Source organism: Agelaius phoeniceus, chromosome 2 (assembly GCF_051311805.1).
Source record: "Agelaius phoeniceus isolate bAgePho1 chromosome 2, bAgePho1.hap1, whole genome shotgun sequence".
Classification (NCBI taxonomy): Eukaryota; Metazoa; Chordata; class Aves; order Passeriformes; family Icteridae; genus Agelaius; species Agelaius phoeniceus.
Window position 1 is genome coordinate 70,631,864 of NC_135266.1, and position 14,467 is coordinate 70,646,330.

A 14,467-nucleotide genomic window follows, 5' to 3' on the forward strand; every position below is an offset into this window, starting at 1 on the left:
GGGGACGATGGCCTTGGTGGAGCACAGCTCTGCCACCAGCCCCTGCCCACCACAGTGGCACTGGACACCCCCACCCATGAGAGATGTGACCACCCATGACACAGACCACCAGCCTGGCAGAAAGGCATCAGCAGTCTGCCTTGGTTTCCATTGCTCTGATGTAGCGTCTCTTCTCCTCCTTTTGTTTGAAGGACTCCTCTCTGCAGGGAGAGCCAATGAAAGACAAAAAGGATATTGAACCAGTGGAAAGCAAAAAACAAAGGCTGGCCAGTGTCACCAGCAGGGAGAGCTTGGCCAGCTCTGGGTTCCAGGAAGATAAAAGTCTTACTGATGTGGAGGAGGACGAGGAGGGTAGGTATTAATTCCTTCCTGTCCCTACGCAGACTGTGATATTTTTACAACATACTGTGAATCCCTGAAATTTTTTTCCTCATTTATCACCCTAATAAACATCCGTGGGAGATGCTCAGAGGGTCATGTCCAGAGGGTAAAAGATTTAAAAAAAGATTATTTCCAGGGTTACAAAATCTGACAGGAAAATGTGTGATTGTTTGTTCTGACTGCTCCTTATCTTTGGGGAAAACACAGCAGTGTCCAAAGCATGGGCTGTACAGCAAGCACTATTTTTGTTTCCAATGACAGTGGGTTGACCTTCAAATACCCCTCCAAAAAGACTGAATTTATGGGAATAATGGGTTCTGTAAGAAAAGGGGGAAAGAGAGCCTGTGAGCTCTCTTTGTAACAAACCTTGCTTGCCACCTCTGCAGATGCTGATGACCTGTACAAGTTGCCCCTCACTATGGAGGACCTGATCTCTTACAGCTTTCAGGTGGCCAGAGGCATGGAGTTCCTCTCCTCCAGAAAGGTGAGTTTTGCACTGAGGGTTTTTCACTGCAGAAGGACAGGATTCAGAGGTGAAATCATGTCTACATTGTAGTGATACCTTCCTTGGGAGAGGTCCCAAAGGAAGAGCTGTTTTCCTCTTGGCATTATAAATATAACTGTGTTTATTCAAGCATCCATAGTCCATAAACACAGGATCATGACTGAAGGCAGTGGGTCAAGCTCATTCATTTGGGGAAGATCTTTTGGGTGTGGTAGGTTTTTTCCTAATTTCAACATATATTAGGGCGCTCCCAATGATTCAGCCCTTTCCCTGCAAATGTCAAAGAGCTTACAAATTTGTCACTTTCTGGACTTAATAATTTAAAAAAAAATACTGCTGTTTACAGTAATTTCATGTAAACTACAGGCCACTTCCCTAAAAAATTAAATATAATAATAATAATAATAATAATAATAATAATAATAATAATAATAATAATAATAATAATAATAATAATAATAATAATAATAGGATATGAGAGACAGGAAATCTGTGGGCAGGAATAAGGAAATGCAGTTTGATTGTGAAACTGTTTTATTATAGTGCATTCATCGTGACCTGGCAGCCAGAAACATCCTTTTATCTGAGAACAATGTTGTGAAGATCTGTGATTTTGGCCTTGCAAGAGATATTTATAAGAATCCTGATTATGTGAGAAAAGGAGATGTAAGTCAAGATGCTGTTTATTTACCCAAATGTTTATAACATGTCATTTCAAACTGTCCACCAAAACGCTCTGTAGATGTTCACATTCCCCGAATTTAAGAGCTCAAAAGCTGTTGGTTTTTGTGTGAAGATGAGCTGTCCAGATGTGTTGTGGGTCTGGGAAGCATTTCAATCCTCAGGCATAAGGCTTAGACATGCTAACTGCTTCACAGCTTTGCCCTGTTAATACTTTGGTTTTTTAGACATTTCTTGGCTGGCTCACCATAACCCCCTTACTTCGCAAACTTCCTCCAAGGAAAACAATCCCTCCAAAAGAAGGTGTGTACCCCTCAGTGCTCCTGGTGCCCTGAGCAGCTGAGCAGGACTTGTTCCTCCAGCACCTACTTGTTTTTTGCCCTCACTGCAGAGAGCAGGCAGTGACTGCCCTGCCAGCCCCTGCTGTGAAGGGCTGGGCCAGCAAACTGTGCTGGCACCCACCCATGCCTTGGGAATTTGGTGTGGGCATTGCAGTCATGCAGAGAGTCCCTTTCTGGAGGTCTCACCCATCTGCCAGCCACTCCCACATCTGTAAATAACTTCCAGGGTTTACAGCATTGCTAAGTAGCTGGGAAATGTTCACACAGCTTTGGTACTGCTCAGGAGACCCTAACAAGCTGTGCTGATGTGCTCCTGCAATTCTGGCTCTGAAAATTTCCCCCCAGATATCTCCAGCATTGTTACAGAATGGTTGGTGCTTGGATGCAGGGCTTTCTGCCCTGTCTCTATGATGCTGGCAAGAGACCTCTGCTCCTACACACTCCCACATCCCTGTAAAGAAAAAGCCTGGTCACAGGTTTCCAATGTCTGGTGTTTTGTGCCACACATTTTTTAAAAACAGCCTTTTACTCCAACAATTTGTTAAGCGTATGAATGAGTGTGGGTTTATCTTGACTGCCTGTAAGGAAATCCCACAGGTTCCTGCCTGAATGGTAATTATTTACATAACAATATATAGTTGATTCATCTATGATTAAAATCTTTCAGGCTTTGAAAATAATAGTCAGATTTGTCCCTTTTACTGCAGGCTCGACTTCCTCTCAAGTGGATGGCTCCTGAATCCATATTTGATAAAATCTACAATACAAAAAGCGACGTGTGGTCCTTCGGGGTCTTGCTGTGGGAGATATTTTCCTTGGGTATGTTAACTCTGCACCCCAGGAGCTTGAAAGGAGTGGGGACTCCAGCTTGGGGAAAACATCCTTTACCTTCAATGATCTTTTGGCAGGTGTTCCAAAAAGACCTAAATCAGAAGCAGAGGGATTATCGTGCCCCCGTGAACTAGAAATTTTGGTGCTTTTAAGAGCACTGAAAGTTCATTTGCCAAGCTGAAAGCCTCAAAGGATAGCACAGCTGTCTGAGAACTTTACCAGCTACTTCTGGCATGGGCAAAAGCTGGCACTAAGCTTCCCACTTTTCCCTGTAGAAAGCCTTGGCAGAGGATGCAGGGCAGCACAGCCAGAGCAGTCTCAGTGCTTTGTGTGACTGATGGCACTAGCAGGAAAATCAGGCAATTTTTAAAGCATTTTAATCGAATGTAGAACCCTGTAGGATAACACAGAGCTGTGATTCTGGGTCACCAGCTGCCCAAGACCAAGGCACCACCTCCTGTGCCACAGACAGCATTCAAGACACCAAGTGCCATGAGCTGAGTGCTCCCTCAAATGCTTCTTATTCCTCTTGTGGGAGCAAGGGAGCCAAACCCACAGTTTGGATGTCTCAGATCCTGTCACCCCCATTTCCAGCCCAAGTCCAGGAGGTCCCCCCAGCACCCCCCTCACCCAGGCTACTGGACACAGCAGGTGAAAAGCATCTGCACTGATGCTGCACAATGAACTAGAGCATGCAATCTGAAAATAAAACCCAGTGAAGCCTTTTTTTTTCTCCTTTCCTTCATGTGGAAAAGGCAGGATACAAGATGTACACTGAGTGGGAACAACAATGACTGTCAGAATAGAAGAATCTTAATTGAGTTCAACACAGAGGCTGACAAAAGAGGCGAACAGCAGAGGAAACAATACTATACAATTCTCAGGACAATCAATCATTTATTAGTTTAAATACATGTTGTTGGTCAGCCTGCCAACTCTTGTGATTTTATGGTCAGCCTCATAATACCTGCTATTTTTTTCTTAAAGCCCCAGCTCCTTGAACCTGGTGACTCTCTGACTCTATGAAAGGTCCCTTTTTTTTTTCCTTTCGTTTTCCCTTTTCCTGAATTTTTTTGTCTACAGAAAAAAAAGTACCAACAATACAATCAGGCTGCATCTGAGAAACACAGAAAATAGAAAAACAATGCAAATGTACTGTGACCTCATTTAAAACAATTATTTCAATTTTTTCAAGGTGATTTGGGGCATTTGGGGTTTGTTAATATTGTCCTCACTAGACTTTGGAGTAGTCCAAACCAATAGAAAGATCAGACTTGGCTTTTCAAGGGATAGTGTTTGAATTAAATTAATGTGCATTTTTTCTATTCAGGCTAGGAAAGCACCACCAATAGTTGTGGTCTTGATCTTGCCCCCTCCTCCAAAGACTGGGGCTTGGAGCACAACCAGCAGTAATTCCCTGCCTGAGGCAGCCAGCAGAGCCAGACCCTGTAGTGGGGACACTCCCTGACCCCCAGCTCTGCAACCTGATGATGCACACCCCTAGGGAGAGTTTGAGGGAGATCCTTAGGGCCACAGTGAGGTCTTGGGTACTCAAGGCATGTATCTATTCTCCCAATGTCACTTCCAGGTGCCTCTCCTTACCCTGGAGTCCAAATAGACGAGGATTTCTGCAGCAGGCTGAAGGAAGGCACAAGAATGCGAGCCCCAGAGCAAGCGACCGAGGAGATGTAAGATGCCTTTGCTTGCCTTGGGTACCACTGCCCTCCTGGGCTGCCCTCAGATGATGTTTCAGCCTCTAAAAGTACCCTGTGCCAGCCTAAAGAAAAACAACCCAATCCTCCATCGGTATCATCTTGTACACCCCCCATCCCTGGCTCTCCCAGAGGGTAGGGGGCAACAAGGACCTGAGCCCAGTGCACCACCGGGGCTGTGCTCTCAGGGAAGCTGAGCAAGGAGGAGGAGGAGAAGGGGGAGGAGAAGGAGGAAGGTCATTCCTTGCTAGGTTTAATATTTACCAACATGCACAGAGATAAGTGCTGGAGGAATGTGACATTAACATCGTCTTGACTTAGGATGTGACAGTGGAGGCTTCCTTGCAGTCACTCGGGTAAGGAGGGTCCACCCTTTCCTGTACACGGTGTCTGATGGCAGAGGAAGGTGACGGGGACCCGCAGCTGCCCCGCCCAGGTTGTCTGAGTCCTCACTGCCATGTCAGCCGTCACTCCCTTCTCCCCTGTCTTCAGGTGCAGCCTCAAGCTGCTACTGCATGGCCAACACCTTTTTGGAGACCAAGGTGGGTCAGGACAGAGCACCTTGCCTGGGAGGCCCATGCAGCACACTGAACATTCACCCTGTGACATAAATCATTGAGGACCATGAACATGTCCAGGGTATTTTATCTCTGGAGGCAAAATTGAGTACGTGTGGGTGTCCTGGTGCCTTCCCAAGTGCTATGTCATGACTCTAAATAGCAACACTTACCAAAAAATAGTTCTAGCAGCAGAAAAGGATGCAAGCTAGCCATGCCTATCTGGGAGTATTGCTCATTGACTAATTTTATTATCCTAGTGACAGTAGATAAGAGCTTTTTTTTTTTGTCTCTTCCACATATTTTATTGCAGGAAGGAAAGCTCAGCTCTACCAATACAAGGAAGTGACACATCCATATAAGTCATCTTAGGATGCCTTTAGGATACTTTAACCTAAACATTGCCAGTTAATAGATGTTTAATACAAAGGTTTAATGCTTAATTAGGAATGAAAAAAAGGAAGTATGACTGGTTGGCTGAATTATCCTTTTGATGTGGTCTTCTGGGGTGTTGCATGAAGGTTTTCTGTTTTTGTGGGAAGTTTAGTGCTTTACTTTTAGGAAGAGGCCTCAATGGTGTTAGAGAGAATCTTTGTAAAACCAAACAGGTTGAGGAATTACCCCCCTATGTCTGTCTATTGATGACAAGATGTCAAAGACTGCTGTGCTGCCTTGGATTAAATGGAGCTGTAACCCCACCCTGTGCTCACTTTGCTGTTGTCCTCACAGTTACCAAATCATGCTGGACTGTTGGCAGAGCAATCCCAACGACAGGCCACGGTTCTCCGAGCTGGTGAAAAAGCTGGGTGACCTGCTGCAAGCAAATGTCCAGCAGGTATTAATGTCACAACCGCATGCTGTCACCGAGGCAAGGGCAACTGGCCACGTGGACCAAGGAATAAGGCTTTTATTTCTTGTTTACATTTAGGAAGGTAAAGACTACATACCCCTCAGCACAATATTTACAACAGAAAATGGGTCTCCCCCTGCATCTGATGCTTTGTGCAATGAAAATTTTCCTGTTACAAGCTCAAGCTGTGGAAGCACCGAAAATGTCAGGTGAGATAAGCAAGAATAAGACTGTGTGTGTTCGTTGGGGTGACAGCTCGGTGCATAGCCCAGTTTGGATCTGGGTGGGAGAAAACACTCAGAGACAGCCCACAGGTGGCCAGTTGCTGAGTCTCCCACTGCTGTGGCTCTTTGGAGTGCCCCTGCCCAGGTCACAGGGCTCAGGCACTGTGAGAGGCACGGCTGTGCATACCCCAGGACTGGGGAGTGAGATTTGGGTGGGGTCTGGTTAACAAGCCCCTTTTGCATGACCTACCTCGAAGATAGCTGGGAGCTGCCCAAAGAAACAGATAAATACCCAACACTTCCTGCTTGTGCACTTCATACTCACCAAAAATTGTCCTCCTTCTCTTGTTGAACAGATACATAAACACTTTCAAAATAAACCCCCCCCAGCGCATAAAGACATTTGAAGAGCTTCCCATGAAGGAAACGCTTGTATTTAATGTAAGTGACTCCTGGGCCAAATGATATGCCAGGTATTTCTTGTTATTTATGTGACAGATTTATACAGGGATAATCAGGATGAGGGGGGTTACTGCTTTGTCAGCTATAACTGATACAAGGTTAGCTGATTAGCTGTACTTGCAACAAGAGGTTATCCCACTTCCCTACAAATTAGGGTCAGAGATCCTTTCTGGCCATGCCATGGGCTGCAAACACTCCTTCCCTGACATGAAGTGGTCAGTTCCAGTAGGTGTGCAAGGTTGGTAGGAACAAGACCTGTTAGCAGATGGACAAGCTGGAGCCATGTCTAACAGTGGGACACACACCCAATCCTGGTAGGGACAGGCATGGATGAGAGGCTGGGGCAAGCTTTTAGTGACTCAGTAGAGGGCTTTAAGCAGCAGGAGATGGGAAAGGCACGGTGGTCCTCAACAGGTGGCTGGCCAGAGCCTCAGACTGCATGTAGACACTTTTCTTCCAGCACCCTGGATTTGCATTAACATTACCTGCCTGCTGCACCCCAAGGCACAGGTGGTTTGGAAAGGCACCGTTAAATACCTCTGTGCACAGAGCTGCTGTCTCCTAGAGCTGCCTCAGTATCAATGACCAGAAGGATGCTGGAAATCAGACCAAAGAGGAACTGAGTCCTTTGTACAATACAGTTAACACCTCACAGGACTGCATCTCTCTTTTTTCTTCAAGGACTATCAAGCAGACAGTGGGATGGTGCTGGCTCCAGAGGAATTGAAACGCTTTACATGGACAGGCAGCAAGCAGAAACGGACACTCTTTGGGTCTGTATTTTACATTCCCTTCTTCTCAGGTTTTAGATGGCAAAGGAGAATTCAAGGTCCTTGTGCTAAATAATGCCTAAAGTAGCTGAGGTGGCTCCAGTCCCTGCAAACACTCTTGCTGAGCCTAGGGTTGGTTTAATCAGCAGTCAATCATCTTCCACACCTATGTCTTTGAAGAAGCAAATAACCCTCAATGCCTTCGATGCACATCAGCAATACAATTTATTAGCACTTATTGATCCACCTAATGCTCAATTTAATGCCAGTGTCAGAGAGCACTGAACTGAGGTAGGAGGCAGGTAACTGTGGGAAACAAGCCATTAATAATAGGGGAGGAGGAATGTGTGGCTGTGAAGGATTTGCAGTTGTTTCTGCAAGTCCCAAGGGCACCCCAGCTGGGACAAGGCCCCCTGTGCTTGTTTTTGCCCTTCTTTTCCATGACTCAGCTAAGCACGGCCCATTTAACACCCATGGGCTCAGGATGCTAAAGTGGCAACTTTACAATAGATGGATGTGAGGGCCTCACTTCTCTTCCTGCCTTTAAGCACTTGAATATATTGGCCATCTTCCTCCACCTAATTCCTGACAGCTGCCCAAGCAGGGAACTAGGGCTGCTCTAAGAAATGGGTTGCACTGACATGAACTCTCTGTAAATGGGAAGTGTTTATTTTCTCAGCGCCGGCGCTGTATCAGCTCCCAGCCGCTGCAAAGCTGGCAGTGTCCTGCTTTCAGCTCACTGCTCTCAGCCAGCCCGGAGACTGCCCAGACCCAACCCATCGTTCATCTCACGCTGGCAGGAGGTCAAGGCCAGCCTGCCATCCTGCCAGCGCCAAACTTGTCAGTGCTTTGCAGTTGGGCAGCCTGGGAGGGGTAGCATTGTCTCAAAGAACAATCAGAGCTGCCTGAAACGTGCGGTCAAGGCAGAGAGGCCTCGCTCCATGACAAATTCCAGTGACCTAGAGGGTGTTGGTTGAAATGCGTGTAGGACAGAAATACGTGTGGGAGAGCGCGTGCTCACGGGGCTGGAAAGCACGGCCTGGATAAACGCGCTGCTGGCAGCAGCCTGCAGTGGCAAAGCTGCTCATGCATGGCAAAGCCACTCCGAACAAATGCTGGGAAACCCTTTCTCCTGCCTTGACCTTTCAGAAAATAGGCTCCTGAGCAGTTTTATGGTACTTCAGCTCTGTTGTGGCATGCTGTCTTTGGAGGAGCCAGGGACGATAGAGTGTATGTGGATATTACAGGGTTCCAAAGGATGCAATGTTCTCTAGATGTGGTTTAACTCATTTCTTCTCCGCATATTTCTGAAGGCTGCTGTAGCCACACAGACAACATGGCAACCTCCCTAAATGAAATTTATGAAAAGCCTTTTTCTTTGCATAGATTGTGCCCCAAGCATCCCCCTGGAAGTGCTTTAAGGGGCAGCTTCAAATACAGAAGAAAAAAGAATACTTGCATAAGAAAAAAGAATTGAACTGAACAGTGGCTGCTAGAATGTAAATCCTTGGGAAAACAGAGTGGTAGAGTGAGATCATACAAGGTCATCTGGCCTGCAAGCTAAACAAGTGGTACTGTAGTGTAGCACTGTGCCAAAAAGCACTCATGGATGTGAATGCAGGCAGTGACCCTTCAGTCTGCACACATTCCTAAAAGTGGTAGTATCTTAGCTAAGCATCCTTTACTGAAAATTAATTGGAACAGTAACTAAATACCCCTAAAATTTGTACTGAGCAAGGTGGAGCCTGAAGGGGTTTGAGACATGGAAACTGATCTAAGCAGATGTACATTCATGCTTCTTCCCTTGCATCGCAGGCATCCTGACATTTCAGCTTGGCTTTTCTTGCAGGGAGCTGATTCAGGTTGCCAGATTGTCAGAACAGTTTCTGAGTGAGCAGTAGCAGCTCACTGTCAGGGCAGCTGGTGCCAGCACCAGGCTGAGGAAGGGTTTCACCTTCCCCTGGCAGCAGCTTGCCTATGGTTACGTCCCTTCGCTGCAACAAAGCCTTAGAAGAGTCAGACTGAGCAGAGCTGAAGAACAGCATAGGGTGGGTAGGAGCCAAACCCAGAGCACCCTGCCTGTCTCCAGAAGTACTCCCAGGGTTTGTTTCAGAGGGAACTGACTGCAGTAGAGAGCCAGCATGTGCAGCAGTGCTTGCCAGGCCAAAGGCAGAACAGAGCAGGGAGCCAACCTGACAGTGCAGGGGTACCCCACTGACCCTGGCGAGGCGCCTCCTCTTGGGCTTCCACTTCTCCTGCCTAGGGCAAGGCACTAATGCCACAGCTCACCCTTGGTTTCACTATAGGAAAGAGCATCAGCCTAAACCCTGGTGAGCTCCTTAGGCCCAGGTGGTGGCCAGGAGCAAGAAACAGAAATGGTTGCAACGTGTATTGGACTTGCTAATGCCACTGAGATGAAAAATTATATTCTGAGGAGCAGGAAGAGAAGTGGGTTTTTGCTAATATAAGGCCTTAGGCAAAAGAGCCCGGTAGAAAGGTTTGGGGGCAGTTTTCTGAGCTGTGCTCCTTTGCAGGAAGAAAGGATCCTGAGTGCAACCCTCTTCTAGCTTTTCAGTAGTGGTGAAAAAGCCCAACACAAGTAAGCCAAAATCCTTGGGCTGAGGCAAACCCTTGAGTCAGTGTAAATTACAAAGCCAGAAAAACAGCAAGAATTCCACCTCCTGTGAGCTGGAACAAGCATTTCACGAGCTGCAGCCAGCCTCTAACCTCACTCTGGTCCTGAACATGGCAAGAAACCAGCGGCCATTTCCTCCAACAAACAATCCCAATTAAAGACCAACTAAATACAGTTTCCAATTTACATTCCTAGATTGGCAAGAAGATAGTCCACAGCTACAGAAGCCTTTATTGACTGTAAACTCAGACTCAAAATGAAGCCTGACTACAGATGCCAAAACCCCTTGAGCTCCCTCAAAGTTTTTTGTGGGAATGCATGCCCAGGTACAGCAGTGCACTCCAGATAAAATTAATAGATGCAGCTCTACTGGTACAAAGGTCTATTAAAGCAGAAGCCAAGTCTAGCTCACAAGAAAAATCTCAGGATGCAAAAGCCTGATGATGATGAAAGGATCAAAGCATGACAGTTTTTAAGACTCACAACTTGTCATGCACACTCCACTCTTGCCTGAAGACTCACAATTACAATGTAAATCACAGAGGCATTTCTCTTTAAACCCATCACAAGAAGTCCATTGCATCTGTGACTAACCTTGTCATAGTTATGGAATTTATCCCAAGGCAAGTACTTCTCCATCTGCCAACAGATGCAATATAAAAATATGGGATGCATCTGCAATCCTCATCACAAGGGCTCTTCCTCAGGAGCTCCATTCATCTACTAATAAATGCAATGGGGTGGTCTTCTTAGGGAGACCTTCCAATTTCCTACAGTAAGAAGAGACAGAGACCACCCTCCTTAAAAAACCACACAGGCTTCTGAGTTAAGAATTTGAGAAACTGTGACCTCTAAGAGGAACTTGTAACGGTCCTGTGCCACTAGTTCTGTAGTTAACTTAAAGACCTAACAATGCAAAATAAAATGAAAAGCAAAACCCTGGGCTCTGCAAGCCTCAACAGATGTTCTCTGAATGTCTTATTTGGAATTCAAGACTAGGGCTGCCAACGTTTCTGACCTTATAAATGAAGAGGATTGTCCATGAACTTATAAAAATACAGGGAGGAAATATAATTTTAGACACTGTGGTCCAACATGTTTACTTTAGGATTTCACATGTAAACAGTGATGGAAAACTGCTCTGGCTTGTCCTTTGTCTACAGATAAATCTTTGGTATTCAAGTTCAATGGTGTAAAAATTCTCTTTGCCCTGATTTTCATTACTGAAAGAGCCCTTTTAAGCACTGCAATCTCTGAATATGGGTGAGAAAGTGCCAAAAGGCTAACAGTGCCTCTAAAAGTGGCTTCGCCCAGAAGACATTAAACCCCTCTTAGTAAAGGGCATCTTATAAACGGCAGCCTACAGGATAACTAGTCCTTTTAAGGGACAGGAAAATTCCAATTCAAACCAGCAGTTCACAGCAGCTGCCAAAAGAAGCCAAAAAAGAGCAGATAGCCAGACCTCATGCCCTTCCTCACAAACATCAGCCATTTGCATTAGAAATTTATCCCAGCATTAGGCTTTGGGAACACCTACACTAGTAGTTTTCTACTTTTGCCTCAAGGTTTGAGACCTTCCACCACTTCAGTCCTGCTCAAAAACCCCTGTTCCCTTAGGAAGAAACATTTTGGTATGGAGATGCACTGCCTCACCACAGCAGAGCTGCCAGATACTCCCCACTATGTGACCCTGCAATAAAGTCTCACTCCCCAGCACCTGCCACAAATGAGCAATTTGAACTTAGGCTGAGCAGTCCAGTACTCCCCCCAAGCAGCAAGACTGATAGAATGCACAAACACTTTTAACAGTGATGCTCACTCCCAGCACCTCTGTCCACAGGGAACACAGGAGGTCTCCTTCACTCCTCTGTTCTGCACTCCCTCTGAGCAAGTCCATCTGCATCAGTGCCCCTCCCACCATGTAAGAATTAACTTGTGACCTAGCTTTGCTCAAGTCACTAAACCAAAAATCCTTTCATGGTAAGAAAGCTCACAATGACACTGCTCTATTACAGCATTAAAGGTGCCAGCAGGAGCAAGGAGTCAGTGCTTTCTGGAGTAACCAAGCCAAGAAGCTTCTGCAGTTTCAGCTGTGACCAGCTCAGTGACTCCAAGCGAAGACACACCTGTGGTTATGCGATGCTGGAGAAAATGATTGCCAGCCGCTCTCCTCCTCCTGACTACAACTCTGTTGTCCATTATTCTCAGCCACCGGTTTAAGTACTTCTAGGCCAAGTAAACATGCAGGCTCTTGGGAAACACTGTCAGTTTAAAAACTCTGATCCAAATTATTTCAATTATCATAAAACTTGAGAAGTTATCATTGGCTTAATCCCAGAGATCTGCTTTTCTACAGACTGCCGCACACATATTCAAAATAGAGCAAAATATTATTGCTTAAACCTTGACTTTCCCAAATGCTCAACACCAATAGCTTTTGCTAAAAATGCTGAGTGCTTCTGCATCCAGGAAAACCTGGAAGGCCATTATTACAGCCTCTGCTCAGACTCACTTCTGTCCTGACTGGGAGAGGCAGCTGGGAGCCCTAGAGAGCCAGGAATCTGCACCAGGCACTGAGGTATTCACATCCCATGGCTGGGGTATGTGTTGTGCTGGAAAATAAAGGAGCCTTCAAGAAGATAAAAACTAGAAACAGACCACAAACTATATTTTTTTATGAAAACTACTTTGAGAAACTTGTGGGAGGGCTGGTGCTCTGGGGAAGCTGAATAAGCTAATTGGGGATGGGGCATTATATGGATCTTACTGCTCCAGATGGCAGACGCAGTAGGAAGCCTTGCAAGGCAAGAATTTAAAATGCACTGCTAAACACAATTGGCAAGGATAGAGGAGAACTAAGACCAGATCCAGGGCTGTAACAACAGGGAATACATACCAATTCAGTTTGGACATTCCTGTTGAAATTCAGTAAATATTGAAGTTTTGCACTTTGTCATAAGCCGACACGCACACACTGGAACCAAACCACAAGGTAGATAGGTTAAAGTCAAGCTCTGTCCACAAAACCTCACAGACCTTCTAACACTGCACTGATTATATTTTATATATGGGAATCTGTCTGAAAAGACAGGATGGCTACTAGACTGCACAAACTTTAATTGATCACTAGAGAGTTTGAAGAGATTAGTTAGAAATTACAAGGCAATCTGTAAAGTTAGGGCAGCTTTTTTATGAAGACATCTAAATTTCCATGTTAAGTTACCAGTATGTACAGGAATAAAAATGTATCATTCATTTACAGCAGATTTTGTATAGCATCTCAGAAAGGTCATGAGTGTTCTTTGCTCGAGAAGCATTAGGATGCACCCATTCCCTTTCACCTTTGAATGCAGTACTGAAATGAGAGTTGGACATTTAACACAGTAGCACTGATATCAGCCAACTCAATTACAGCCCAATGTCAGCTTCTTGTGGTCCACTAAAATATGTATTAACTTGAATGCTACATGTTATATGATCTCTTGCTCTCTCAGAATTCAGCTAAAGAGCTGTGAATGTAACCCACTAACAGACTTCAAAGCAAATGACCTTTTGCATATTTATAAATAAAAACGATTTTTGATATTCAAGCAAAATAAATATGTACCACTACTTCTGAGCTAAGTATCTCTGCACAAGAAATCATCAGTTTTAAGTATCTATTGCACTGTCTCTTGTTAGTAAAGTATATTTGACCTTGATCAAGACAAAATTTCAGTACTCTTTTGTTATTAGAACTGAGCAAGAATAGTTACAGAATGATGCATCTCAAAAGACGTGTTTGCACAGTGTAAATATATAAATATGCTTTTATGCATAAATATTTAAGAAAACTGGACTACAAAAGATTACTTTTGTATGAACCCTCAAGTGTCTTCAGATCTGAAGAACTCCTATTTTTTCTTGCATTTTCTGTCTTTATATAATGTGTTTGACTACTAAATTCATATAATAAAGTTTGCTTTTGAAAAAAAATTAGAGTTCTGCCAGTGTCAAAGACTGCTGTGGCACAGAAGTCAGCAGTGGGCAGCACAAACATCTGGTACACATCCATCCCACAGGCTGATTTTCTGAGCAAAGGAGAACATGGAATAATCACACAGAAGGGAAGGCACATTTCCCACACATCAACCCAGCTATAGTGACAGACACCTGCCACCACTCCCTGTGTGGGTGACATTCCCTAGGTTCAGCATATTTAGGAAGAGCTTACTGCTGTCTAGAGACAAAAATTCAACTCAGCCTCTGGGAGAGGCAAGGTTTCATGGTGGGGGAAGACAAACATCCATCCAACCACCCACCATTCCTGGTTTCTTCAGCAGCTAGAAGATGCACACCAGAGAAAAGGACAGCAAACAGAGCTAAGGTGTCCTCACCAAAGCCTGTTCTGAGGCTACTGTTACAGTAGGCAGAAACTTAGGCCTGCAGAGAGACTGTTTTCTTCAGAGAATCCCCACATGCCCACCCCCTCCATCTGAAGCTGAGGATGCTGCCTCCACAGAGATGTTCAATTAAGTG

The 14,467-nt window shown here is 45.2% G+C and overlaps 1 protein-coding gene across 2 annotated transcripts in view; it reads left to right on the forward strand.

Annotated features, from left to right (window-relative positions):
* The window catches only part of FLT1 (fms related receptor tyrosine kinase 1), a 108,827-nt gene extending 94,909 nt beyond the window's left edge, over window positions 1-13,918 (forward strand). The window contains exons 21-31 of one of the 2 annotated variants that reach the window (XM_077173829.1): window positions 192-351; window positions 768-865; window positions 1,430-1,552; window positions 2,616-2,727; window positions 4,328-4,427; window positions 5,738-5,843; window positions 5,937-6,067; window positions 6,439-6,523; window positions 7,226-7,317; window positions 11,790-11,870; window positions 11,965-13,918. In XM_077173829.1, coding sequence (XP_077029944.1) covers window positions 192-351; window positions 768-865; window positions 1,430-1,552; window positions 2,616-2,727; window positions 4,328-4,427; window positions 5,738-5,843; window positions 5,937-6,067; window positions 6,439-6,523; window positions 7,226-7,317; window positions 11,790-11,870; window positions 11,965-12,169 — 1,293 coding nt within the window. In that variant the 3' untranslated portion in view covers window positions 12,170-13,918. The remainder of the gene's footprint in view (window positions 1-191; window positions 352-767; window positions 866-1,429; window positions 1,553-2,615; window positions 2,728-4,327; window positions 4,428-5,737; window positions 5,844-5,936; window positions 6,068-6,438; window positions 6,524-7,225; window positions 7,318-11,789; window positions 11,871-11,964) is intronic. The other variant, XM_077173828.1, reaches the window with a different exon arrangement.
* Window positions 13,919-14,467: the final 549 nt, after the last annotated feature.